The sequence below is a fragment of the Centroberyx affinis genome, unplaced genomic scaffold, assembly GCF_046629955.1.
Source record: "Centroberyx affinis isolate AG114_WGS23_722 - 3 ecotype Tasmania unplaced genomic scaffold, CSIRO-AGI_Caff_v1 ptg002250l_1, whole genome shotgun sequence".
Taxonomy (NCBI): domain Eukaryota; kingdom Metazoa; phylum Chordata; class Actinopteri; order Beryciformes; family Berycidae; genus Centroberyx; species Centroberyx affinis.
In genome coordinates, this window is record NW_027280541.1 from 464 (window position 1) to 25852 (window position 25389).

The 25389-nt window shown below is 41.6% G+C and overlaps 1 protein-coding gene across 1 annotated transcript; it reads right to left on the reverse strand.

Moving 5' to 3' along the window:
* Positions 1-6125: 6125 nt before the first annotated feature.
* Positions 6126-22457, reverse strand: LOC139655402 (NACHT, LRR and PYD domains-containing protein 3-like). Its single transcript, XM_071532799.1, has 9 exons — positions 22178-22457; positions 20252-20353; positions 16801-18670; positions 16518-16691; positions 13271-13444; positions 11211-11384; positions 10860-11033; positions 10612-10658; positions 6126-7935 (listed from the first exon to the last, which is right to left on the reverse strand). Exons 1-9 carry the CDS (start codon positions 22452-22454, stop codon positions 7394-7396), a joined length of 3534 nt encoding a protein of 1177 aa, XP_071388900.1. The 5' UTR covers positions 22455-22457; the 3' UTR covers positions 6126-7393.
* Between the last annotated feature and the right edge of the window lie 2932 nt (positions 22458-25389).

Consider the following 25389-nt stretch of genomic DNA (forward strand, 5'->3'; position numbering starts at 1 on the left):
TAATTAGGATAAGGTGTTGATGCTGTTAAATTAGTTGTGAAATATTTATTTTTTTAATTATGTGTATGCATGTATGTGTGTGTGTGTGTGTGTGTGTGTGTGTGTGTATGTAAAATGTATCTATATTATGATTACTGTTATGTATTTATTCTTTTTCAATTAATTCCTGTTATCATTAGTCTCTTTTCATCATATTTTCCAAATTGTTAAACCTCGTGTAAGCCCCAACAGAGGTTGGCTGCCTTTTCTTGTAATTTAAATCAATAAATGAATAAAAAGTATTCACAAAAATTAAACTGTTCAATAATTAACAGTGAAGTCATTAATAAAATATCAATAAACACAACAGGTGAATTAGATGATAAACTGCTGCTGTATTGTGTCTTGTTCTCTCATCAGATGCCTGTGAACTCACACTGGACCCAAACACAGCACACAGAGACCTCTTCCTGTCTGAAGACAACAGAAAGGTGACAGAGGTGAGAGAGGAGCAGCCATATCCTGATCACCCAGAGAGATTTGACTTCTGGAAACAGCTGCTGTGTAGAAATGGTCTGACTGGTTGCTGTTACTGGGAGGTCGAGAGGAAAGGAAGGGTTGATATAAATCATATATCATGCATCAGCAGGAGATACTGTGGAAAGGTGGAAACCACTGGGCTGGAACCAGAAACACTGCTCTGTCCTGGAGTCTGGAATGCTCTGATAACAGATACTCTGTCTGGCACAATAACAGAAGAACAGCCCTACCTCCCCTCTCCTCCTCTGACTCTAACAGAGTAGCAGTGTATCTGGACTGGCCTGCTGGCTCTCTGTCCTTCTACAGAGTTTCCTCTGACACACTGATCCACATCCACACCTTCCACTCCACATTGACTGAACCACTCTATCCTGGCTTTGAGTTCTCGTCTGGGTCTGGTTCCTCTTGTCAGATAGAGGAGGGAGAGTGAAACACTCACACTGCTGACCAAAGAGCTGAGATGATAGTTCACTCTGTACAGGATCACACACCCACACACACACACACACACACACACACACACACACACACACACACTTCCATCTTAATGTGAGCATATAAAAGTTTGTATATTCATATAGATTTATGAGTAATTTTACTGTAAAGAACACATTAATCAATCACTGTCACCAGAATGTTTCCTATATTCAGGGAAAATGAACAGGGTTTTAACACGACTCAGGTACTGGAACATGAATATTTTACTTAGAAAATGAAATGAATGAAATATGAAACCAGACAGAATCAATTTGTTGTTTATGATGACAGGTTAAAATATCTTTCTTTGGATCTTTGTTATATTTGGTATTTTATTAATCTCATCATTCCAAGCTTAACATTTTTATGTTTTCTACAATTGTTTCCCAGAATTAAAGGTTAAACACTGTTTTAACTTCTTTTCAAACGTGTTTTGTTATAAGTTTGTTGTTTAAAATGTAATTATTGTCCTAAAATAAACCAATATATGACTCTGTTGTTGTCTATGTTGTGAGTCTCATGATCAAGGAAAATATAATCTTTGTCATTGCTGATTTACTTTGCTAAACTGAAGCAAGATGTCAGAGACAACTGTGACGGCCGTCCTGCTCTGTCTGTCTGTTGTCCGAGTCTCTCCTCAGGTCCCTGGTAGGCGGGGTGACCTGGCCAGTCTCCCAGGGGTATTTAAGACCAGACCGTCCTCTCCCCAGGCAACATGTTTTGTTTTGGGTTGCCGTTGCGTTAACTTTTAGGTTACACCTTTTCACACTACACCTCTCACACACCCACTCACTGACGCTACTGACTGTACTGATTCACACGTCTCATGAGTTTGGTCTGGGTTTGTTGTTATTTTGTTAATAAATTTGTTAACTTTCTTCGTTAAAACCGTGCATCTCCCTTTCTTGTCATGGCTTATGAGCTGCGTCATGACCACAATAAACTTCACATATTTATGGTAAGCATGTAGAATTATGAAGGAAAAAAATCTATAGATTTGTCATCTCGCCTACTCCGCTCACACTGTGTGCGTGTGTGTGTGTGAGACATTGACAGGAGTATGTACACTATCACCCAGCCCTACTAGGCTATTTTTGGCTGTAAAAGGTTTCTGGAGTAAAGTCAAGCGTATTTTGAGTGAGGACAGGTGGAGAAAGATCAAAAACAAGGTGACATGGGGTTTAAAGGGGGAATCATATGAAAATTATATGAAACTCACTTAAGAAATTAGAAACCCTTCCCTGTCCTGTGTGAATCCAGGATGGCTGCTCCTGGAGCTCTGTAGCTGCTGTTTAATGAAATGCTGCCCTCTGCTGGTTAAAGGAGAAAATACACATTACATTTCTACTGGGAGAGAGTAGGCAGTATTGGGCAGAAATTAGTGCCAGCAGAGACTGAATTTGAATTGCATTAATTTGAATTTGCGATGCTTAAATTGAATCATGGTATGCAAAAAATGAATCTGAATTGCAGAAGTTGAATTTCTATCATCAAAACTGAAACTGAATGTCATGGTTTGAATTTGGTCACTGTCGCTTTCAACTTTAAATTTTATTTCTAACTAGTTTGAGCTAAAAATTCAACCCTCAATACAATGTGTGTACCTCCGTTTCAGTTGTTTCACTCATTTAAGTGCAATAAATAAAAACATGATTTGAAAACATGAAAACATGGTTTGTCAGTACAGAACAGGAGTAAACAGGACAGGCTCTGACATCCGGACAGGACGGATCAGTTTCAGAGTAAAAGCCTTAGTGTTTCCGGTCTGAACCAAGTTGTTCAACAGTAAGTGAATCTTTCTTCTGCACCAAACAGAGCATGGCAGAGACGAGGGGGCGATGAAACTCATGAAACTCCCTCATCGGGATAGGCTAAAGCTAGAGAACAGCTCAATATTTGTAAAATTGACCCCCTGGCTTGGTCTGTATGAAATGTAAGCTGCTGTCCTGTTTAAATGTACCATTTAAATACCAATAAAGCAAATAAACATGATCACATTGTATGATTTATTGTCCAATTACACCTGCTTCACTTTACAGGTCCAGTACCATGTAAATACATAGGAATTACTATTGAATTGTAGAAAATAGACATGCTTCACTTTACAGGTCCGGTACTATGTAAATACATATGAATGCAAATATGATGTTATATAATTATTAGCCACGTGTAATATATTTTTTTTTGTTTACGTCTAATTAGAAATAGTTCATACATTGTTGGGACCTGTAAAATTAAGGGGTTACCCAACTTTTGTTCCAAAGTTTGTCTCCCAAAGATGGACTCAGCTGCATCATCATCACTACAAGCCAAGTAGAGAACCTGTTTCATCCAAAACAGTGAAGAGAGCCTTGCTGCCTTGCCTGTCTGCCTGACACATACACACACACGCCAGCACGTGTGTCTGTGTGCCTGCTACAACCGCTATCAGCTATCCTGCTGAGTTTAAATCTGAAGAATCATCGGAACCTCCAGAGTGGGTTGGCGTTAGCCTTGTCCAGCAGCCTGCGTGCTCCAGCCTGCGTGCTTCAGCCTGCTGCGGCCTGCTGAGATCAACTGAGCAGACGTCGGATCTTCAACCTCCAGCACCTCATTGAGCCGAGACTCCTCACAGACTCCCGGCCTTGTGTGTTTCATCTCCCTCCAGACCTCTGCTGGTGTCATATGTATAGATCATTGTCTGGCGGGCATCATATCATACATCACACATAGCTGTTCCACTTACATTCACACTTCACACACATATCACACACTTTATTACTGCTCCCTGTAGTTATATAGTAACTATTCAATTATTCAAAGATTTATCAAAGTCAGTTTTCCAGATGTTCCAGTTATATTGTCGCCCCTTTATTGCTACTGTTGCTGATTTGTGTCTTCCATTGCTCATCTTCCATGATTGTGTCTGCTGAAATATTGGTTAATTATTAGTATTGTGTATTCACATGATGATCTATTCCTATTGCCATTGATTCATCACCATTCATAGGTATACCTCTTGTATATACTGTACCATATTCACTTATATGTACCTGATTATTGAGTGTGCGTTAGTTTAGTAATAAATATATTATTTTGCATAAAGTCACCTCCTGTGCTCATTGTGTGGGTTTAAATTCAAACATGCCGAGAATGCACTCCTTCAAATGAGACCTGTTGATGCTGTCTGTTATCTGGTGCCCCATTCTTAATTGTCATTGAAGCTTACTCTAAATTATATTGATATCAGACACCATCAATACCTACCATCCCTACAGTAGACAGTCTTACTATGTCTTATATACGACGCCTATTTAATATTCTATGCTCAGACCACTCAACCCTGCAACATGAAGTCATTATTTTCTTAGATGCCGAAAAGGCTTTGATAGGGTTGAATGGGCCTGTTTGCAGTATTAGAAAAATTTGGGTTCAGTCCAACTTTTTGCTCTTGGATCAGAATCTTATATTCAGCGCTCCAAGCCGCTGTCCGCACTAACAATATCACCTCCGGCTATTTCCCCCTCTTCCCTGAAGAGGGACAAGACAAGGATGCTGTTTATCTCCTTTTTTATTTTTATTTTTATTTTACGCTCCGAGGGACGAATTCTCGGAATGACGAGGAGAGAAATGGTCCACAAGGTATAACTGTATGCAGACAATTTACTCCTTTATATTTAAAACCCAGACAGATCTATACCCCACTTTCTAGAAGTTTTTAGAAAATTTGGAAAAGATTATCAGATTATAAATTACATTTTACAAAAAGTCTCTTCCCTATCAACAAGCTAGCTGAGAGAGCAAGGTACAATCAGTTTCCATTCAAGATAGAGTTGAAGTATGTCTTCATGTGGGTTTTCTCCCTGTCAACTTCCTGTGTTAATTCCGGTCTCCCCTGCTGTCTCTTGTTAGTAATTTACCCTCATGTATTTAGTCTGTGCTTTCCCCTATCTCTGTGCTCAGTTGTTGTTTTGCTTTAGCCTGTTCAGCCTATGCCACTACTATTGAGTAGTTTTTCATTTATAGTTTAGCTGTGTGCCAGTTTTTCTGTTTGCCTGTCTGCCTTTTTGCCTGTGTGGCAATAAAGCTGTTTTGTTTGTCCTGCCTGCCTGTATGATCTGCATTTGGGTCCTACCTTTACTCCGGTCATCCTGACCATCAACACGCTCATTTGCAGCACTTTGTAAACATAATTTTACCCCACTACTAGAGTGCACCAAGCTAGATTTAACATGATGGTTGACTCTTCCTATTTCTTTAGTGGGTCACATTAATTCTGTTACCAAAATTCCTATACTTGTTTCAAATGATCCCCATCTTTTTACCGAAGTCATTCTTCATGCAATTAGATAAGTGTATCTACATTCATATGAAACAAATCCAACCCGCGCATGCAAAACGTGTATTTGGAGAGGTCAAAACCACAAGGTGGATTAGGCCTACCCAACTTCTTGCATTACTATTGGGCAGCAAACATAACAAAATTTCCTTACTGGATCAACACCTTCTCTAACCAAGAAGTCCCGACCTGGACGCTTAAGGAGCTGCAGGCCAGCCTCCTGACGTCCCCTATATCTCTTTTGACTTTTCCATTACATCCATTACCTCTGAATCCAGGGACCCACATTGCAAACCCAAATGTAAAAAAAACTCTCTTAGAATCTGGAACCAATTCAGAAGACACTTTAACCTCAAGCAAGCGAGCACTTTCTCTCCACTGACATTCAACCACCTTTTCCTGCTGACAAATAAACTCAGCATTTAAGCTGTGGCACAGAAATGGTCTTAAATTTTTCTCTGACTTATTTATTAATAGCAACTTTACTACATTTGACTACATATGTGACAACAATAATATCCCCAGATCTCACTTTTTCAGATACTTACAGGTTCAGAGCTTTGCCAAAAGACATTTCCCATTTTTCCCTTGCACTCCCCCACCCAACTCAGTACATTACTTAATTAACCTTTCTGTGAAGGGCTTATTTTCAAAGATATATATTGTGATCCAGCACATTAAGTCCCTTACCTGGACAGACAACAAAGTGGCTTGGGAAGAGGACATTGGGGTAGAACTATCAGAAGAGTTATGGGAAGATATTCAATTTCAATTCAATTCAATTCAACTTTATTTCAGACACATAGGTCCATATCAGCAAGGAAAGAAAAATATAAAAAGTAAAATACGAGGACAAAACAGCACAGAAATATGTACAAGATCATGGCAGTTCACAAGTCCACAAGTGATTAAAACACATACAGAGATTTGTTCCAATGTTTCCAGAAACAAGAGGAATTCCTTGTGTCACTTTGTGTAGGCTCAGTTAAAGCCATTATGATTACATTTTTGACTCAATTAGCCGACACATAAATTTATACATGAAATTCCTCAACACAGCATGGAAGGTGGGAACATTGCTAGTCACAAACATATGACTTGCACTCGTCCATCTTGGGAGCTTAAGCAAGATTTTGAATGCATCATTATATGCCACCTGAAGCTTTCTCATTTTTGCTTTACTATAACTGCACCACAGGTGGGCTGTACAGGGTGGAGTACAGTAGGCTTTAAAAAGAGCTGTTTTAACATCATCTGTACACATATGAAATTTGCGTGCCAGCATATTGGCTTGTGCATACAGTTTGTAACAATGGCACTGCACATCATCATCATCACATAAATCATTCCTGATGATATGACCCAGATATCTTACTTTGTTCACCACATTTAGCGCTTCTGCCATAAAGAATGTAGGAAAATGTTGCTTCTGATCCTCCTTGGTTTTAGCAATCATGACAACACTCTTTTTAGAGTTAAATTTAATGTCATACTGCACACCATAAATTGAGCAGACTCTGAGCAGTTGCTGTAAGCCAGCACTATAAGGAGACAGGACGATTATATTATAGCACGTATCCACATTTCATCCCTCTGCATAAGACATGGACTACTACAGTTCACCGACTGCACTTTTCAAATGCTAGATTAGCTAGAATTTATCCTACAGTGAATCCCCAATGTCCCAGATGCCACCAAACCCCCTGCCACTCTGGTACATATGTTCTGGTCATGTCAGACACTGAATAATTTCTGGATTGGAGCCCCATTTTTGAATCACTTTCACGTATATGTGGTAGAATGCTTGACCCTAACCCTATCATTGCCATTTTTGGTGTGTCAGAGTAAAACGTATCTACTCATCAAGAAAATGCAATTGCGTTTGCATCCCTCCTGGCCCACTGTCTCGTAGAGTAGGAGAGATTACTTGTAACTCTGTAACTGTTCATTAAAATGAAAAAATCGAAATGAAGTTTATTAAAAAAAAAGATGTGTGTGTGTGTGTGATCCTGTACAGAGAGAACTATCATTTCAGCAGCTGTCTTTGGTCAGCAGTGTGAGTGTTTCTCTCTCCCTCCTCTATCTGACAAGAGACACTGAGGAACCAGACACAAACCAGAACCTAAACCCAATCCCAGGATAGAGTGGTTCAGTGAATGTGGAGTAGAAGGTGTGGATGTGGATCAGTGTGTCAGAGGAGACTTTGTAGAATGACAGAGAGCCAGCAGGCCTGTCCAGATACACTGCTACTCTGTTAGAGTCAGAGGAGAGGGGGGTTTGTATATCTATTCTTCTGTTATTGTGCCGGGCAGAGTAACTATAAAGAGAGCAGAACAGACTCCAGGACTTTTCATTCCTTCCAAGCCTGCAGTCTTCACCCTCTCCTCTCCTACTGATTCCTCTGTAAGTCACTCCTATATAAACACTTCCTTTCCTCTCGACCTCCCAGTAACAGCGACCAGTCAGACCATTTCTACACAGTAGCTGAGGCCAGAAGTCAAATCTCTCTGGGTGATCAGGATATGGCTGCTGCTCTTCCACCACTGTCACCTTTCTGTTGTCTTCAGACAGGAAGAGGTTTCTGTGTGCTGTGTTTGGGTCCAGTGTGAGTTCACAGGCATCTGATGAGAGAACAAGACACAATACAGCAGCAAATTTGTATCTAATACACCCGCTGTGTTTATTATTTGTTGATTTTTTAACAGGCTGACTGTTAATCATTTAATAGTTTCATTTTTGTGTATATTATTACTTATTGATTTAAATTACAAGAAAAGGCAACCAACATCTGATGAGGCTTACATAAGGTTTAACAATTAAGACAATATGATGAAAAGAGACTAATAATAACACGAATGGGTTAAAAATAAATAAATCAATAACAATGATAATACATATACACACACACATAAGTAAAAAGATAAATAATTCACAACTTATTTAGCAGTTTCATTAAAACATATAATGTCAGCCATCAGCTTCATTAGGATCTGAATGAATGGACATCACATACTGCTGTGTGAATGGACTTTCTATCTAAATAGTTGAAGTGGGCTGCAGGGACTTCGCAGGCCAGTCTCTACATCGGGTCCTGGGACTCTTGGGGATTTGTGGGCTGCAAAGAAGAAGAGCCATTAGGAACATCTTGGAAGCCGCTGAAAAGGCTTCCTGTTGGCTCTGGTTGAAGAGGGGTGACACGTGGCGTAATGCGCTACCTGGACACCTCCGAAACCTCATCCTTGACTATTACAACAACTTTAGTCTGAGAGTGTCCTCTGGGACTTTGACATCAGCGTGGCATCGGCTAGAAAAGGGTATCATCACTGGCTGCACAATTTCTGTGTCCCTGTTTGACCTGGCCATGAATATGCTTGTGAAGTCTGCAGAATTGGAGTGCAGAGGTCCCCGGTCCAAAACTGGCACCCGACAACCCCCGATCAGAGTGTTCATGGATGACCTAATGGTAACGACAACATCAGTGGCCGGATGCAGGTGGCTCCTTCAAGGACTTGAACAGGTCATTACATGGGCAAGAATGAACTTCAAGCCCGCAAAATCCAGGTTTCTGGTCCTCAGGAAAGGAAGAGTAACTGTCCAGTTCCACTTCTCTTTGGGAGACACCCAAATTCCATCTGTGACAGAAAAGCCAGTCAAGAGCCTAGGTAAGATCTTCAACAGCAATCTGAAGGACACAGCAGCGCACCAAACAACCAGTGATGACCTCAACACTTGGCTCTCCACAGTGGACAAATCAGGGCTTCCTGGAAAATTCAAGGCCTGGATATATCATCATGGAATCCAGCCTCAACTCCTCTGGCCACTGCTAATCTACGAAGTCCCAGTCACCATCGTGGAGGGCTTCGAAAGGAAGACCAGCCTGTTCCTGCGCAGGTGGCTGGGCTTGCTGTGGAGTCTAAGCAGCATCGCCCTTTACGGGCATAACACCAAGCTGCAGCTTCCTTTCAGCAGTCTGGCAGAGGAGTTCAAGGTCACCCAAGCCAGAGCCAGAGAAGTCCTGCTCTACCAAGATTCCGGCAGACACCAAGGTCTCCTCGATGGGCATCGAGGTCAGAACAAGAAGGAAGTGGCGCGCGCAGGAGGCAGTTGAGCGGGCTGAGGCAAGGTTGCGGCACAACATCCTGATGGGCACTGTGGCAGCTGGTCGGGCCGGGCTCGGGAGCAATTCAAGACCTTGCTACGGTAAAGCCCGAGGAAAGGAGAGGCGAAAGCTAATCCAGGACGAGGTACGCGCAGAGGTGGAGGAAGTTCATTACAGCAGAATGGTGGGCATGTGCAAGCAGGGGGCCTGGACCAAGTGGGAGCATACAACCGGCCGAAAGATCACCTGGGCAGAACTCTGGAAGGTGGAACCACACTGATTCAAGTTCTTGGTCCAGTCAGTTTATGATGTCCTCCGGAGCCCTTCCAACCTGTTCAGCTGGGGCCTGGTGGACTCACCTGGTTGCCAACTCTGCCAGAAAAGGGGATCCTTGGAGCACATCCTCAGCTGCTGTCCAAAGGCCTTGGGAGAGGGGCGGGATCGTTGGCACCATGACCAAGTTCTGCGGGCAGTAGCAGACACCATCTGCACTGGCATCAGCTACAGCAAGCAGCAACACCCATCAAAGTGCACCATCGCCCTTGTTCGAGCAGGGGAGAAGCCTCAGCCCCAGCCAAAGGCCCAGGGTGGTCTGCTCACTACAGCAAGAGTTCCTGGTCGACCTAGGGAGACAACTGAGGTTCCTGGACACTATCGTAGCTACCACACTCAGGCCATATATGGTCCTGACGTCCGTGGCAACTATGCAAGTGGTTTTGCTAGAGCTAACTGTCCCCTTGGAAGATCGGATGGAGGAGGCACAAGAAAGGAAGAGAGTCAAGTATGCAGATCTGGTAGCTGATTGTCGGAGGAATGGGTGGAAGGCCTGCTGTGAGCCAATTGAAGTGGGCTGCAGGGGCTTCACAGGCCAGTCTCTACACCGGGTCCTGGGACTCTTGGGGATTTGTGGGCTGCAAAGAAGAAGAGCCATCAGGAACATCTTGGAAGCCACTGAAAAGGCTTCCCGTTGGCTCTGGTTGAAGAGGGGTGACGCGTGGTGTAATGCGCTACCTGGACATAAGTCGGGGATTGATCACTGGGTCACCTGGGTGAGGGTGTCTGATGTTAAGACACGAAACACCTGATGACCCTGGGTTCATCACTGATGATGTGTCCAGGTTGCACCACAAGGTGTATTAAAGAACTAGTTGAATGTGTGTTGCTTTGTTTTCATGAATCAAACTAAATACACACTTACATTTCCTCAGACCTGGTTTCAACCTCTGCACTCCACCATGGTCCACACTGGGGGAATAAACAAAGTCAGACCAGCAGATTCTCTTTGATGATGGAAACATGGACATTTAATAACCTTCAATATGAATGAGTTTCCATACAGCATCAGTCATAACTGCTGTTAGACATCAATCAATATTCCTCAGCTTCTCAGTGTGACAGAGAAAATGTGTGACTCTCAGCCTTCTAGCAGACGTTGCCTCTCCATACCTGAGAGAGTCCAGTCTCCAGTGTGGATCCTCCAGTCCAGCAGAGAGCAGCTTCACTCCTGAGGCTCCTGGATGATTGTAGCTCAGGTCCAGCTCTCTCAGATGGGAGGGGTTGGAGCTCAGAGCTGAGGCCAGAGAAGCACAGCCTTCCTCTGTGAGCAGACAGCCTGACAGCCTGCACACACACACACACACACACAGGCGCACACACACACACACACACACACACACGCACACACACGTACACACACACACAAATCCTCCACAGGTTAGGAATCTATTCACTGATGTTACTCTGTAAGTAAAGCAGGATTTAAATGGTCATGTGTTGACCAGGTTGAGGAATCCTGACCTGAGAGTTTCCAATCTACAGTGTGGACTCCCCAGTCCAGCAGAGAGCAGCTTCACTCCTGAATCCTGCAGGTCGTTGTTACTCAGGTCCAGCTCTCTCAGACTAGAGGACTGGGAGCTGAGAACTGAGGCCAGAGCTTCACAGCTTCTCTTTGACAGCTGACAGACACTCAGCCTAAAGGATAGTAAGTGAGGGAAATGAAAACATTGGGAAATGAAAACATTTTATCAATGTTGATCCTTTAATAATTTCTTCCTAAGTATCTGAAGTATCTGATATCTTAAATGATTCCCTTATTCCTTCCTTAAATATTTTACCATTGTAGACCTTTGTCACACCCAAAATACAGTGGCCATTTTAGGACATCCTCAGCTGCCTTTGTCATTCGTAGCTGTACCTTTACTTAGATGGAGTTCGTCTACAACAGAGGGCAGTCCTGGCGTTACAATTAAGCGCTTCCAATCCTTCATCACGCAGATTAATCTCGCACATGTGCAGTGCGCTACAACCAGACTGAAAGAAACCAGTTGCAGGAAAATATATTTTGAATTAACTGTGCAGCAATTCTGATAAATCTGATTCAGATTTGCATAGTCCAGCTCTCTGCCACAAGTATCGCCGCCTTATCTTAATAATGTATGATTTTGTGTGAAAAGGATCACGCCGAACAAGTTAACGATTCAAGTTACGTGAAGATTGTCTGTTTGGTAATGAAAAACTGCTCTAATATTTGCTCTAAATGTAATTTTTATGTTTGTTGCCATCGTGCTTTTATTTTAAGAGCACAACCACTAAACCAGAAGTCTTCAATTTGCTCACTTATTAGAATAACAAGTAAAGGGAAATTACTTAGCATCATTTCACAGTTGCTTGCTTTACCAATTTAGCCAGGAATAATCTAAACTAGCAAAAGATAACGTCAGATAATATGATGGAGCAGCATCTACCCCCAGTTAAATCAACAATAAAACATTTTTTTTTCTCAAAAGAAATTATAACACATTAAATCAAGATAAGGCGGCGATACTTGTGGCAGAGTGCTGGACTATCCAAATAATCAGATTTATCAGAATCGCCGCACAGTTAATCCAAAATGCTTTATGTATTTACCTGCAACTGGTTTTTCAGTACAGTTGTAGTGCACTGCGCATGTGCGAGATTCATCCGCGTGATGAAGGATTCTGAAGCGCTTGATTGTGACGCCAGGACTGCCCTCCGTTGTAGACGAACTCCATCTAAGTCTGACAAAGTACAGCTACGAATGACAAATGCGGCTGAGGATGTCCTAAAATGGCCACCGTACCAAACATACTGTCAGTCCATTGATTGAAATATTGCTACCAATCCCAAATTATAAAGAATACAAATATCATAAATGGTTTATATCACAATAACCTGAACTCTTACACACATCACAAAACTGAACTCACTCTCTCTCTCTCTCTCTCTCACTCACTCACTCACTCACTCACTCACTCACACACACACACACACACACACACACACACACACACACACGTTTTAAGTGTTCTTCCACTGATTTACAGTTTATTCATTGTTTATTACTGAGAATTACGTTTGCCTGCTTTCCTACACCAGTGTTTTCTGGAAAAGAGAGCCAAGCTCAGTGTAAACTGCCTGTTTAAAACAAGATTCATGTTAGATAATCACTATCTGCTCTGATGCTAGATGTGATAATGTGATTTAATTTTAGTAAAAACTGCAGCAGTCACCACTCCAAACTGTTGCTCTAGTGATCTGCTTTGTGCTTTCATTTGGTCAGTTTGGCAGTTCTTGGATCAGTTTGCTGCAGAATCTTAGAAATCCTTTTTGGTATTTTTGGTCTCAACAACAGAGACAGCAAGGAGGGAAATAATGAAATATCCTGATAGAAAGCAGAAAACAGTTCATAGGGGACAGAAAGTAGAGTGAAAGGTTGTTACCACAATCATAAGAGCAGAGAAAATCCTCCACAGGTTAGGAATCTATTCACTGATGTTACTCTGTAAGTAAAGCAGGATTTAAATGGTCATGTGTTGACCAGGTTGAGGAATCCTGACCTGAGAGTCTCCAGTCTACAGTGTGGACTCCCCAGTCCAGCAGAGAGCACCTTCACTCCTGAATCCTGCAGGTCGTTGTTACTCAGGTCCAGCTCTCTCAGACTAGAGGACTGGGAGCTGAAAACTGAGGCCAGAGCTTCACAGCTTCTCTCTGACAGCTGACAGACACTCAGCCTGAAGGATAGTTAGTGAGGAAGACAAACAACAACTTTAAAAATGTTTGCTTGAGCTTTATTCAATCTGACATAATTAGGATTGGGAAATGAAAACATTTTATCAATGTTGATTCTTTAATAATTTCTTCCGAAGTATCTGAAGTATCTGATATCTTATATAATGATTCCCTTATTCCTTTCTTAAATATTTTACCATTGTAGACCTTTGTCACACCCAAAATACAGTGGCCATTTTAGGACATCCTCAGCTGCCTTTGTCATTCGTAGCTGTACTTTGTCAGACTTCGATGGAGTTCGTCTACAACAGAGGGCAGTCCTGGCATTACAATTAAGTGCTTCCAATCCTTCATCACGCAGATTAATCTCGCACATGTGCAGTGCGCTACAATCATACCGAAAGAAACCAGTTGCAGGAAAATAGATTTTGAATTAACTGTGCAGCAATTCTGATAAATCTGATTCAGATTTGCATAGTCCAGCTCTCTGCCACAAGTATCGCCGCCTTATCTTAATAATGTATGATTTTGTGTGAAAAGGATCACGCCGAACAAGTTAACGATTCAAGTTACGTGAAGATTGTCTGTTTGGTAATGAAAAACTGCTCTAATATTTGCCCTAAATGTAATTTTTATGTTTGTTGCCATCGTGATTTTATTTTAAAAGCACAACCACTAAACCAGAAGTCTTCAATTTGCTCACTTATTAGAATAACAAGTAAACGCTAGCCAGGTGTAGGCTCTATGAACAGTGATCTTGTCAACTATCTGTCCATATTATAAATGTATATTGTATGTTTATAGGGAAATTACTTAGCATCATTTCACAGTTGCTTGCTTTACCAATTTAGCCAGGAATAATCTAAACTAGCAAAAGATAACGTCAGATAATATGACGGAGCAGCATCTACCCCCAGTTAAATGAACAAGACATTTTTTTTTCTCAAAAGAAATCATAACACATTAAATCAAGATAAGGCGGCGATACTTGTGGCAGAGTGCTGGACTATCCAAATAATCAGATTTATCAGAATCGCCGCACAGTTAATCCAAAATGCTGTATGTATTTTCCTGCAACTGGTTTCTTTCAGTATGATTGTAGCGCACTGCACATGTGCGAGATTAATCTGCGTGATGAAGGATTGGAAGCACTTAATTGTAATGCCAGGACTGCCCTCTGTTGTAGACGAACTCCATCTAAGTCTGACAAAGTACAGCTACGAATGACAAAGGAAGCTGAGGACAGAGCCGGGCGGCCCTATACGCTCACTACGCAAGTTGCATAAGGCCCCGCAAATTATGCAAGGGCCCCGCCTCCCCCTCGTGTCAAAGCGTGTGTCAATGTTTACAACTTCGATGAGAGGATGAAGCGGAACTATCCTTCTGGTCACGAAAAGAGGAAAAAAAAAACACCAGGAGAGTGAATTGCGGGAACAGCAATCAGGTCAACTTGTGTTCTCTCCTCTCCAAGTTTGATGTCGGCAAATAACAGTAACGTTAAGTTGATGTGCTAGCTTGCAGTGTATCTCTCTCTGTCTGTCTTGCTAACCAAGCTGGGCAGTGCATCTCTTGGTCTGTCTGTGTCAACTATTTGTTACGTTTGATAAACGCCAACGGGCAACGGTGTTTATAGACTGCAGCTCGGAAAAGATAACCGCGTCGCACGTGAACATGCGTTCATATACGCGTGCACGAAATTAAACTCGCGCTTTCCAGCAGCAACCTCTGTGGGGACCAGTCCAGTCCAGACAGTATATGGGTGTGATGGCACTCCTCATAGGCGCACATCATTTTAAAACAAGACAATGATTATCTAGTCTCTCAGTCAAGGTTTAGTTACAACTCTGGACTAATGCAAGATGGAAAGCAATGGATTGACATTGACTATTGATTAAATATTGAATTTAAAATGTTGATTAGCTGGGCATACTGGGCAATATGGATGCTCTACAATTTTTTATTTATGTTAATGTTAATATTCACTTATCTTAAGAGTCTATAGAAAATATTCTATTCAATAAATATTGTTTGTTTATACCTCATTCTGTTCTGTATAGGTCTACTTATTCTTAGACCGACAGATGGAGCAAACTGTTTTAAAGGAGGGAGGATTGTAGTGGGAGCACTGGGGTGTCAGGTGCGACTGTGTGGCAATGGCAAATGGTTTACATGGCTCACGGGTCAGGTAGGAGGGCCCCTTAGCAGAATTTTGCTTAGGGCCCCATGGAGGTCAGGACCGGCTCTGGCTGAGGATGTACTAAAATGGCCACCGTACCAAACATACTGTCAGTCCATTGATTGAAATATCACTACCAATCCCAAATTATAAAGAATACAAATATTATAAATGGTTTATATCACAATAACCTGAACTCTTACACACATCACACAACTGAACACTCTTCTCTCTCTCTCTCTCTCTCTCTCTCTCTCTCTCTCTCTCTCTCTCTCTCTCACACACAGACACACACACACACACACACACACACACACACACACACACACACACACACACACACACACACACACACAAGTTTTAGGTGTTCTTCCATTGATTTACAGTTTATTCATTGTTTATTACTGAGAATTACTTTTGCCTGCTTTCCTACACCAGTGTTTTCTGGAAAAGAGAGCCAAGCTCAGTGTAAACTGCCTGTTTAAAACAAGATTCATGTTAGATAATCACTATCTGCTTTGATGCTAGGTGTGATAATGTGATTTAATTTTAGTAAAAACTGCAGCGGTCACCACTCCAAACTGTTGCTCCAGTGATCTGCTTTGTGCTTTCATTTGGTCAGTTTGGCAGTTCTTGGATCAGTTTGCTGCAGAATCTTAGAAATCCTTTTTGGTATTTTTGGTCTCAACAACAGAGACAGCAAGGAGGGAAATAATGAAATATCCTGATAGAAAGCAGAAAACAGTTCATAGGGGACAGAGAGTAGAGTGAAAGGTTGTTACCACAATCATAAGAGCAGAGAAAATCCTCCACAGGTTAGGAATCTATTCACTGATGTTACTCTGTAAGTAAAGCAGGATTTAAATGGTCATGTGTTGACCAGGTTGAGGAATCCTGACCTGAGAGTCTCCAGTCTACAGTGTGGACTCCCCAGTCCAGCAGAGAGCAGCTTCACTCCTGAATCCTGCAGGTCGTTGTTACTCAGGTCCAGCTCTCTCAGACTAGAGGACTGGGAGCTGAGAACTGAGGCCAGAGCTTCACAGCTTCTCTCTGACAGCTGACAGACACTCAGCCTGAAGTAGAATTAGTGATGAAGACAAACAACAGCTTTAAAATATTTTCCATTTTGTACTCACATCACATTTTAATAAAGTTATTATATCCAGTTATCTATCCACCTACAGAGCTTTATTGGAGGCTTCGACCACTGGCAGCAGCCTCAGAAGAGCCTCCTCTGAAGCAGAGTATTTCTTCAGGTCAAACACGTCCAGCTTCTCTTCTGATGACAGTAAGATGAAGACCAGAGCTGACCACTGAGCAGGGGAGAGTTTGGCTGTGGAGAGACTTCCTGATCTCAGATACTGTTGGATCTCCTCCACTAGAGAATGGTCATTCAGCTCATTCAGACAGTGGAACAGATTGATGCTTCTCTCTGGAGATGGATTCTCCCTGATCTTCTTCTTGATGTATTGGACTGTTTCCTGATTGGTCTGTGAGCTACTTCCTGTCTGTTTCAGCAGGTCTTCTAGGAGATCCTGATTGGTCTCCAGTGAAAGGCCCAGGAGGAAGCGGAGGAACAAGTCCAGGTGTCCATTTGGACTCTGTAAGGCCTTGTCAATAGCAATCCTGTGGACCTTTGTTGCAGATGTTTTGCTGAAAAATATCTGCAAATTTTGGAAAGTCAGTCTTGGCATAGGCATTACATTCTTGTTGCTGTTTATGAGTGACAGGACCACATGAACAGCAGCCAGAAACTCCTGAATGCTCAGATGGACAAAGCTGAACATCTTGTTCTTGTCTTTGTCCTTCTTTGGACGGTCCTGCTCTTTAAAGATCTGTGTGAACACTCCTGAGTACTGTGAGGCTTCAGTGAAGTTAATGCCACTCTTTTTTAGATCCTTTTCATAGAAGATCAGGTTGCCTTTCTCCAGCTGGTGAAAAGCCAGTTGTGCAAGTGACTGAATGTACTGTATGCAGTTTTCTGTGTCATACTTCTCTTTCGTCTGATCGATATGAAACACCAGGAACTTTGTGTACATCTCAGTCAGGGTCTTGGGCATGTCTTTTTCTCTCTCACTGGTTTTCAACAGATCCTCCAGAACTGTAGCAGTGACCCAACAGAAGACAGGGATGTGGCACATGATGTGGAGGCTTCGTGAAGTCTTGATGTGGGAGATGATTCTGCTGGCCTGCTCCTCATCACTGAATCTCTTCCTGAAGTACTCCTCCTTCTGTGGGTCAGTGAAGCCTCTCACCTCTGTCACCATGTCAACAAAGTCTCCAGGGATCTGATTGGTTGCTGCAGGTCGTGTGGTTATCCAGAGGCGAGCAGAGGGAAGCAGTTTCCCCTCGATGAGGTTTGTCAGCAGTACTTCTACTCTGGTTGACTTTGTCACATCAATAGAGCACTTTTCATTGGCAGTGAAGTCTAGTTGAAGGCGGCTCTCATCCAGACCGTCAAACACAAACAGAAGTTTGAATTCACTCTTGTCATAGTTTCTGTTTCCTGACATCTGTAGTTTTGTGAAGATTTCATTAAGAGCCTCCTCCTTGATGTCTTTTGTTTCCCAGATACATCTGTGAATTAGTTCTGCAAAACGAAACTTTTCTCCCTGCAGTAAATTCAGCTGGCGGAAGGTGAAGGGGAATATGAGATGAACATCTTGATTGGCTCTCTCTTTAGTCCAGTCCAGTATGAACTTGTGCACAAGGAATGTTTTGCCGATTCCTGCAATCCCAATGGTCAGTACTGTTCTTATGGATCTGTGCTTTCCAGAAGGTTTGAAGATGTCGCTGGGTTTGATTGATTCCTCTGTGTCCGCTGGCTTTCTTGATGCCATCTCAATCTGCCTGACCTCATGCTCACTGTTGATGTGTATGTCACCCCCGTCTGTGATGTAGAGCTCTGTGTAGATATCTTCCAGATGTTTCTGATCCTTCCTCTCTAACCATCCTTCTTGTTCACACATAAACCTGTCCTGGAGGTTAGGTTGGAGCTTTTGTTGGTACCATGTGATGAGTTGTGGAGGCTCTGTTGTTCTCACCAGCAAATCTGTGTAGAACAAAGTAACATTTATAAAACAAAGCTAAAACAGAAAGTATTAGACTGTCTGTCGGAAACCTCTTTCATACCTAGCAGCACTAAACAGATGCTTATGAGACAAATGAAAACCCATTTGAAGCACAGTACCTATTTTGCTAGAAGTGCTCTGAGAATAACAAACATGTTCTCACTGTCAACGTCAATACAATGTTTCCTTTGAAATAACAAACAAGCACAGATCCTGTACAGACCCACCGTGCGTGTAACTAACGTTACTTAAATACCACAAGTTAATAATGTTACCTACCCTTAAAGTTTATAGGGCAGCAGAAGACGAGTTATCAAGTTACTGTTACTAACACAGGCGAGTTTGGAGCAAATTGTGGAATGTTAAGTTTCACTTAAGCAATATTAATATTGCGATTATACAACAGTTACCAACAAAATAAAAGATATAAACAAAATGTATTCATATTGTGGGGCAATTCGCTCTCAAAATAAAAAACTTTTTGCTAGTGTTATTTCCGTTTCCCTGGAAATACATGGGGTATGACTAATAACTGGAAAACAATCAGTCACGTCAGTAGACTCCTATGTAATGGAACCTAGTTTACTACTCCAGCAAGTAGGCGGAGCCTTAGTAACGACCTAGCAACAGAGACGATTTCTAGTCCGTGTTGAGTCAGCCAGCCAACTTGAGCTAATGCTTTCTAGAGATCGCGGGATTTCCCAAACTGAATAAATACCACACATATAAACACAAAACTGCCTTGCTAGCTCAATCTTGTTGTAACTAAGATATCTGCTGAAAAAAAATATTTTTCCATGGACAGATTTAGCTACTATGTCCGCGAACTTCACATGTATTTTTAAGCTAGTAGCGCCGTGTCACCGACTCACCGGCACAGCTGATGGAGGATGCCAGAGCGTCTGGTAACATCAAGGCTGAACAGAGTTAGCGTAGCGTTATATTTAAATATATTGTATGATAATATGGTGGAGTAATATTTAGTGATGAGCACGGCTAGGTGTGCTGTCATGCTGATTTGAGCACGTTCTAAATGTCTAGTTGACCAATCAGATCGCTTGGTCGGAACTACCTGTTGTATAATTTAGTTTTCACACCAGGAGACTCTGTCAGATTGAATTCAATGCTGCTGATGCCCTGTGCTTCTCTTCTTCTCTATATGACAAATATGACTTGATGTTACATTAGAGATCGATTTAGATACATTTTCTATACATTGACCGACTACTGATTTTACCTATTTATGGGAAACACTGCATCTCTTAGCCAAAGACGCCCTCTCGAGGCCATCTCATGAAGCATCAGATGACTGACTGACTGACTGACTGACTGACTGATCTGAATTTGCCATGTGATGCCCTCGGCTGGGCTGTGGGGAAAAGCAAAGGCAAAGTTGTGAATCTTTTACTGAAATGCATTGGCGCTTCCAGGAGCTGTGACATCAAGTAAAAGAAAATAATTGATTGATAATTAACTAAATCCTTCATCAATTTAACAGCCACACTAAATGGGCAGTGACAAGACCAACATGACAGCCAGGACGAGCCAGAGAATAGCTTTACCTTCAGTCTGACTGCTGTCAGTGGGAAGGTGAGGAAGAGGAGCAGACTGTGGTTGAATGGAGGAAGATCCTCTATTCTCTGAAGTCTCCCCGACATCATCCACTGAGAGAGAGAGAGAGAGAGAGAGAGAGAATTGGAGTCAAGTCTGCCTCACAAAAGTAAATGGCAATAACTACATTTGATGTGTTTTAAATGTCAAATTATACCCATACATGCTCTTAAAATGATCAATTACGTCATTTACAGATCATAAACCCCAACTTTTGGCTTCAAAACAGCTCTTCAGAAACCTGTGGGTGACGTCACACTCACTACGTCCATCTTTTTTTGCAGTCTATGGGCTTGACCCAAGGAATCCAGCAATAAAGGAATTTTGCTTATATGATTTACAGTGACTGACTTATGTCCATTTACAATTTGAAATGTTGCTGTAGCGCCCCCTAATGATGCCACATTTTGCATTGAGTTGATACCAGCACAAGTGTTCCAAATTTGGTTGAGAGAGCACAATGCATTGATAAGTTATGCCAATTTTTGTGAAATAGGCCCCGCCCACAACATTTGACCAAACTTTGGAAGCCAATTATATCAAAACGGTATGGAATATCAAAAAAATGTATAATCATTTTTGTGCAGGACAGTTCAGAGATGTTGTGTGCCAAATTTGGTGAAGATGGTCAAAATTTGTAGGAGGAGTAGCGAAAAAACAGCTTTGGACAAAATTAAAAATGGTGGAAAATCTTGTTCTGACAGAAATGGGCTTTTGTATTCTGTGACGTATGGTTCAGAAGTTATAGGCCAGAATGTAAAGTTGCTCGTTATAGCGCCACCATGAGGCCAACCGATGTGGTTTTTGTTGCCTGAGTAGCGGCTGAGATTTTGGACCCATCTGCCTAGTTTGGTTGCTGAAGCTCTTACGGTTTCTGAGAGCCAGTTAGGGCAGAAGAAGACTGGTAGCAGCACTGACTCAGCGAAAGTCTGTAATTTCTAATCACTACAGTTTCCCTTCCCTGCCGCCTTCAAGAGAAATACCCAAAACATATTCTCAAAATGTCAGCAAGGCCTCTTTTTCCTCAGAAGGTTTGTGTAGCAACACAAACCGCCTGCACAAGACTGTGAGGATCTGCAATAAATTAATTTGCACAGACCAGGAACCACTAACCAGCATCACCAAGGAAGGAGTCACATATACCTTCAGACCTTACACACACACACACACACACACACACACACACATTGCACAACCAAAACAGTCTCCTCCCCTCAGGATGCAGGTACAGGGAACTAACACTAAGGACTAAACCAGCCGTGTGCCTTCCAACAACCAGCTAATAACTGAGGCTAGCGTGGCTACCTAGCATCTTTAAGACTGTTTTTATGATTATTTTTCTGACTTTGTTATGACTGTTTTATGACTGACTGTTGACTGTGTTTATTGTTGCTGTCTTGATATATGCCTGTGTGTATGTTTGATGCCTCCACACTTGAAGTTCCTACCAGAAAAAATAAAGATATCTGAATCTGAATCTGAAACGATGCAGCTCACACTCTATGTAACTTGCTGGTATAAAGTGGTATTCAGTGTTGATACTCAACTTCCTATCAAGTGACTATAATGTTTCACTAAAAAGTCTATTGAGTTTCAGGTGAAACTCATAATTGTGTGAAGTCTCTATAGAGGCTTGGGTTAATCTTAGGGTTGGGGTTAATGTTAGAGATAGGGTTAGCGTTACAAAGTCTGTAGAGATAGACCAAATAGACAAGTGACACTTTGTTGAACATCTACTTTTTGTCACTTGATTGTTAGTTTAGTGTCAACATTTGACTATCCAAATAAAGTGTTACCAGTATTTAATTATAAATGTAAGGGACATTGTGTCATTTCTGATTTTGACATGTTTGTATTTTTATCTCCCCATGACTTACCTTTGGGTTCTGAGCTGCTGTTTGACAAACTCTGCACTAGATCATTCCTGTTGATCTTCATCAAAACCTTCTTGGTCACCTCCAGAGAGTGCTGGTTGTAGGTCTGCACCATCTGATCCACTGTGTCCTGCCTGTTTGCATTCTCCACTTTGCTCTTTTTGATGGCTGGGAAACCTTCCAGGATGTCATCCTGCTGCAGGAACCACTGGAAGATCTTGAGCTCTTCATCTCCCAAATCCTCCAGTGTTTCCAAGAGCTTTACTTTATCCGTCGCCATCGTTGCTCCCTGGTAAAGTTCAACAGTATTTTACACTCAAAGGACAATTGTACATTTTTTCCACTGGGATAATTAAAAATTAATCTCATCGCATCAATATTAGTATTATAGATATGCAAGTCTTGTAGATCACAAAAGGTAATTGATAATGTAATTGGTAATATTTGTTCTATTGTCTGATCATGTATAACCCTTTAGTACAAACACACAGTACTTGTATACATGTGAATTTCTTCAACAAAGTTAGAGCAGGGTGATTCTCTTTTCCTCTTTAACATTCCTTTTATTTCTGTGAACTTAATATTTGTATCTTTTATTTCCTGGCTGTAACTCTTTCCAGCACCGTGATGCCAGTAACTGGAATGAGCCGCCTGATCTGAACATCACATGTTCTTGTTGCTGTGTACACTGGCCATTAGTAAGTATATTATCTCTATTTGACCTTTTGCACATTGTCTTGTGGTACAAAATTAGTTCAAAATACATTAATCTGGCATTTGTGGTTTAAAAGTATAGCAAAGTTCTCTTTTCTGTCAAAGTGAAATAGAAAATCAGTAAACACACATGCCTCATACATGCATTTAACATTCTATTCATGTACAGGCCGACAAAACTATTTCTGCTCTTTCACTTTCACAGTAGAAACAAAACGCAGAGCAGCAATGTATAGCTGCTAGCAGCAAAATGGCCACTGGGAACAGCTGAGCTGTTTAGTCAGGAGAAAACGGGACAAAAGGAGGAGAAAATGAAATGTTGGTGATAACTTTAAATCTTTAGAAGAACCTCACCTAAACCAGGCATGACCCATAGCTGTATTAGTGTCACATTGTGGTTGCAGCACCCAGAACTCGATCTCACAACCTTTTTCAGTAGTTCCACCTGTGTTTTTTCACAGTGTGACTTCATGAGTGCAGAGTTTTAAAAAGCTGGGGCATTTTGGGGGTCCCTGCTGGTTTTCATGTCCAAAAAACTCTTTTGGCACCATTACAGTGGAATCTGCTTGAACAAAGGAAGCAGTGTTTCACCTTAAAGGAAGGGTATCATTTGCTTTTTCAGCAATTTAATTTTTCAGTAAAAAGTCTTTTCTTGTAAAAAATCTTGTAGTTATAGCTTTAGCTATTCACTTTACAGTGTTTATTTCCCACCTACAAGAAAACAGGTCGTTTTACATTAGCAGCTTCTTATGCTAATGAGCTACTGCTCTGATTGGTTGGCCATTCTGGAAGGCCCGCCCTCCTCTTAGTGCTGATTGGTCAATTTCAGAAAGTCCAGCATCTACATAGAAACTGGAGCAAAATCTGACTGGCTTGTAAAAGGGGGCGTGTTTTATAGTTGGTGACATGATTCAGTTTTTTTACTGCGATTACTTCACACCTCCAAGTACCTAAATCACCATAAATACTAAGAATTGCCACATGCTAGATAAGCTGGAGCTTTACCTGTCTTACTAGGAAGTCTGATACAGGGACCCTTCACTACATCTGAACAGGATTTTAGGGTGGAATACCACAGTCACTTTTGGATAAGATTTGATTCCTCCTGAGGTTTCAAAGAAAATAAATTATCCTTCATCTCTATATGTGAAAACACAGAGCAAGCATTTTTACAGCACTTTCACTTCTCTAATTTTACTATGGAATTCAGAGTGGAAAAAAACTGGTGAAAAACAAGCTGGTGAACACTGTACTTTAACATGTAAGAAGGATTTTAATCCTTAGGAACAAATGAGACTTGGACTTTGTAAAAGTATAGGCTATTGATAAAGTCTTGTTGTTTTGTACACTCAGTGTATTAACAGTGGATCAAACTTCAGTCAATCTTATCCAAACTGTCAGGCCGTCTGACTTCCTCATATCTCACCAGTGAAATGAGGCGTGACAACAGTTAACTTGTGACCTGGTGTTGATTTTATCTGGCAACACTAAAAGTAAAACATGGAAAACATTCTTAGAGAAGGTTCATTTTGGCCCCAAAGTCAAATGTTGGAAATCTACAATTAACTAATGAATATTCACATCTGTGAGCATCGAATACACATCTTGAAAGATTTCACAACATCATCATATACACAGTCATACAGTTGTACAAACACAACACAATTCTCCATACTTCATGTATCAAACATGTCTAATGTTTCCTGGTAGGATCCTTACCTGGTGAACTCACATCCCGAACAAGTCAAACAGACTTTCTACATTAATTTGTAGAGGAAACACTGACAGAGGTTGCTTCCTGTTGCTTCATCAGTTCAAGCCATGTGACACTGTGTGTGTGTGTGTGTGTGTGTGTGTGTGTGTGTGTGTGTGTGTGTGTGTGAGATGAGTTGAAGGCAACACGCACACCACTTGCTTTGTCTCTTTTGTGGTGCAGGGAATCAATTACCCCGAAGATCCAATTCCAAAGAAAAAAAGTAAATTCCCCCCACATTTATCACCTCTGCATTGATTTATTAAAAAGAGTCGACGTTTGGGTCACAAGGACCTTTCTCTCCTTGGTCCTTGTGACCGAAACGTAGATTGGAGTTCCAACACCCAACCCACACCTCATTTGTAAAATAAAGAACTTTTTGACACCTGCAAAAATGTGTCTGAGAATCATTTCCCTGCCGGTATTGTGCCTCTCCCTGAGCTATTTGCCACAATACACACACATAAAAAGATACGTTTCTTATGTTTTATTAAGACACATGATGTCAGCCGTCATCTTCATCCACAGTAGGATGTGAATGAATGGATGTCACATGCTGCTGTGTAAATGGACTTTCTATCTAAATAGTTGAATGTGTGTTGCTTTGTTTTCATGAATCAAACTAAATACACACTTACATTTCCTCACACCTGGTTTCAACCTCTGCTCTCCACCATGGTCCACACTGGGGGAATAAACAAAGTCAGACCAGCAGATTCTCTTTGATGATGGAAACATGGACATTTAA

Bases quoted from the DNA above. Each gene is read 5' to 3' on its own strand.
- LOC139655402 (XM_071532799.1), bottom strand. From the start codon at position 22,454: ATGGCGACGGATAAAGTAAAGCTCTTGGAAACACTGGAGGATTTGGGA. The intron at 20,354-22,177 runs GTAAGTCATGGG...TCTCTCTCTCAG, and splicing joins CAGCAGCTCAGAACCCAAAG to TGGATGATGTCGGGGAGACT. The intron at 13,445-16,517 runs GTCAGGATTCCT...ACTATCCTTCAG, and splicing joins TGTAGACTGGAGACTCTCAG to GCTGAGTGTCTGTCAGCTGT.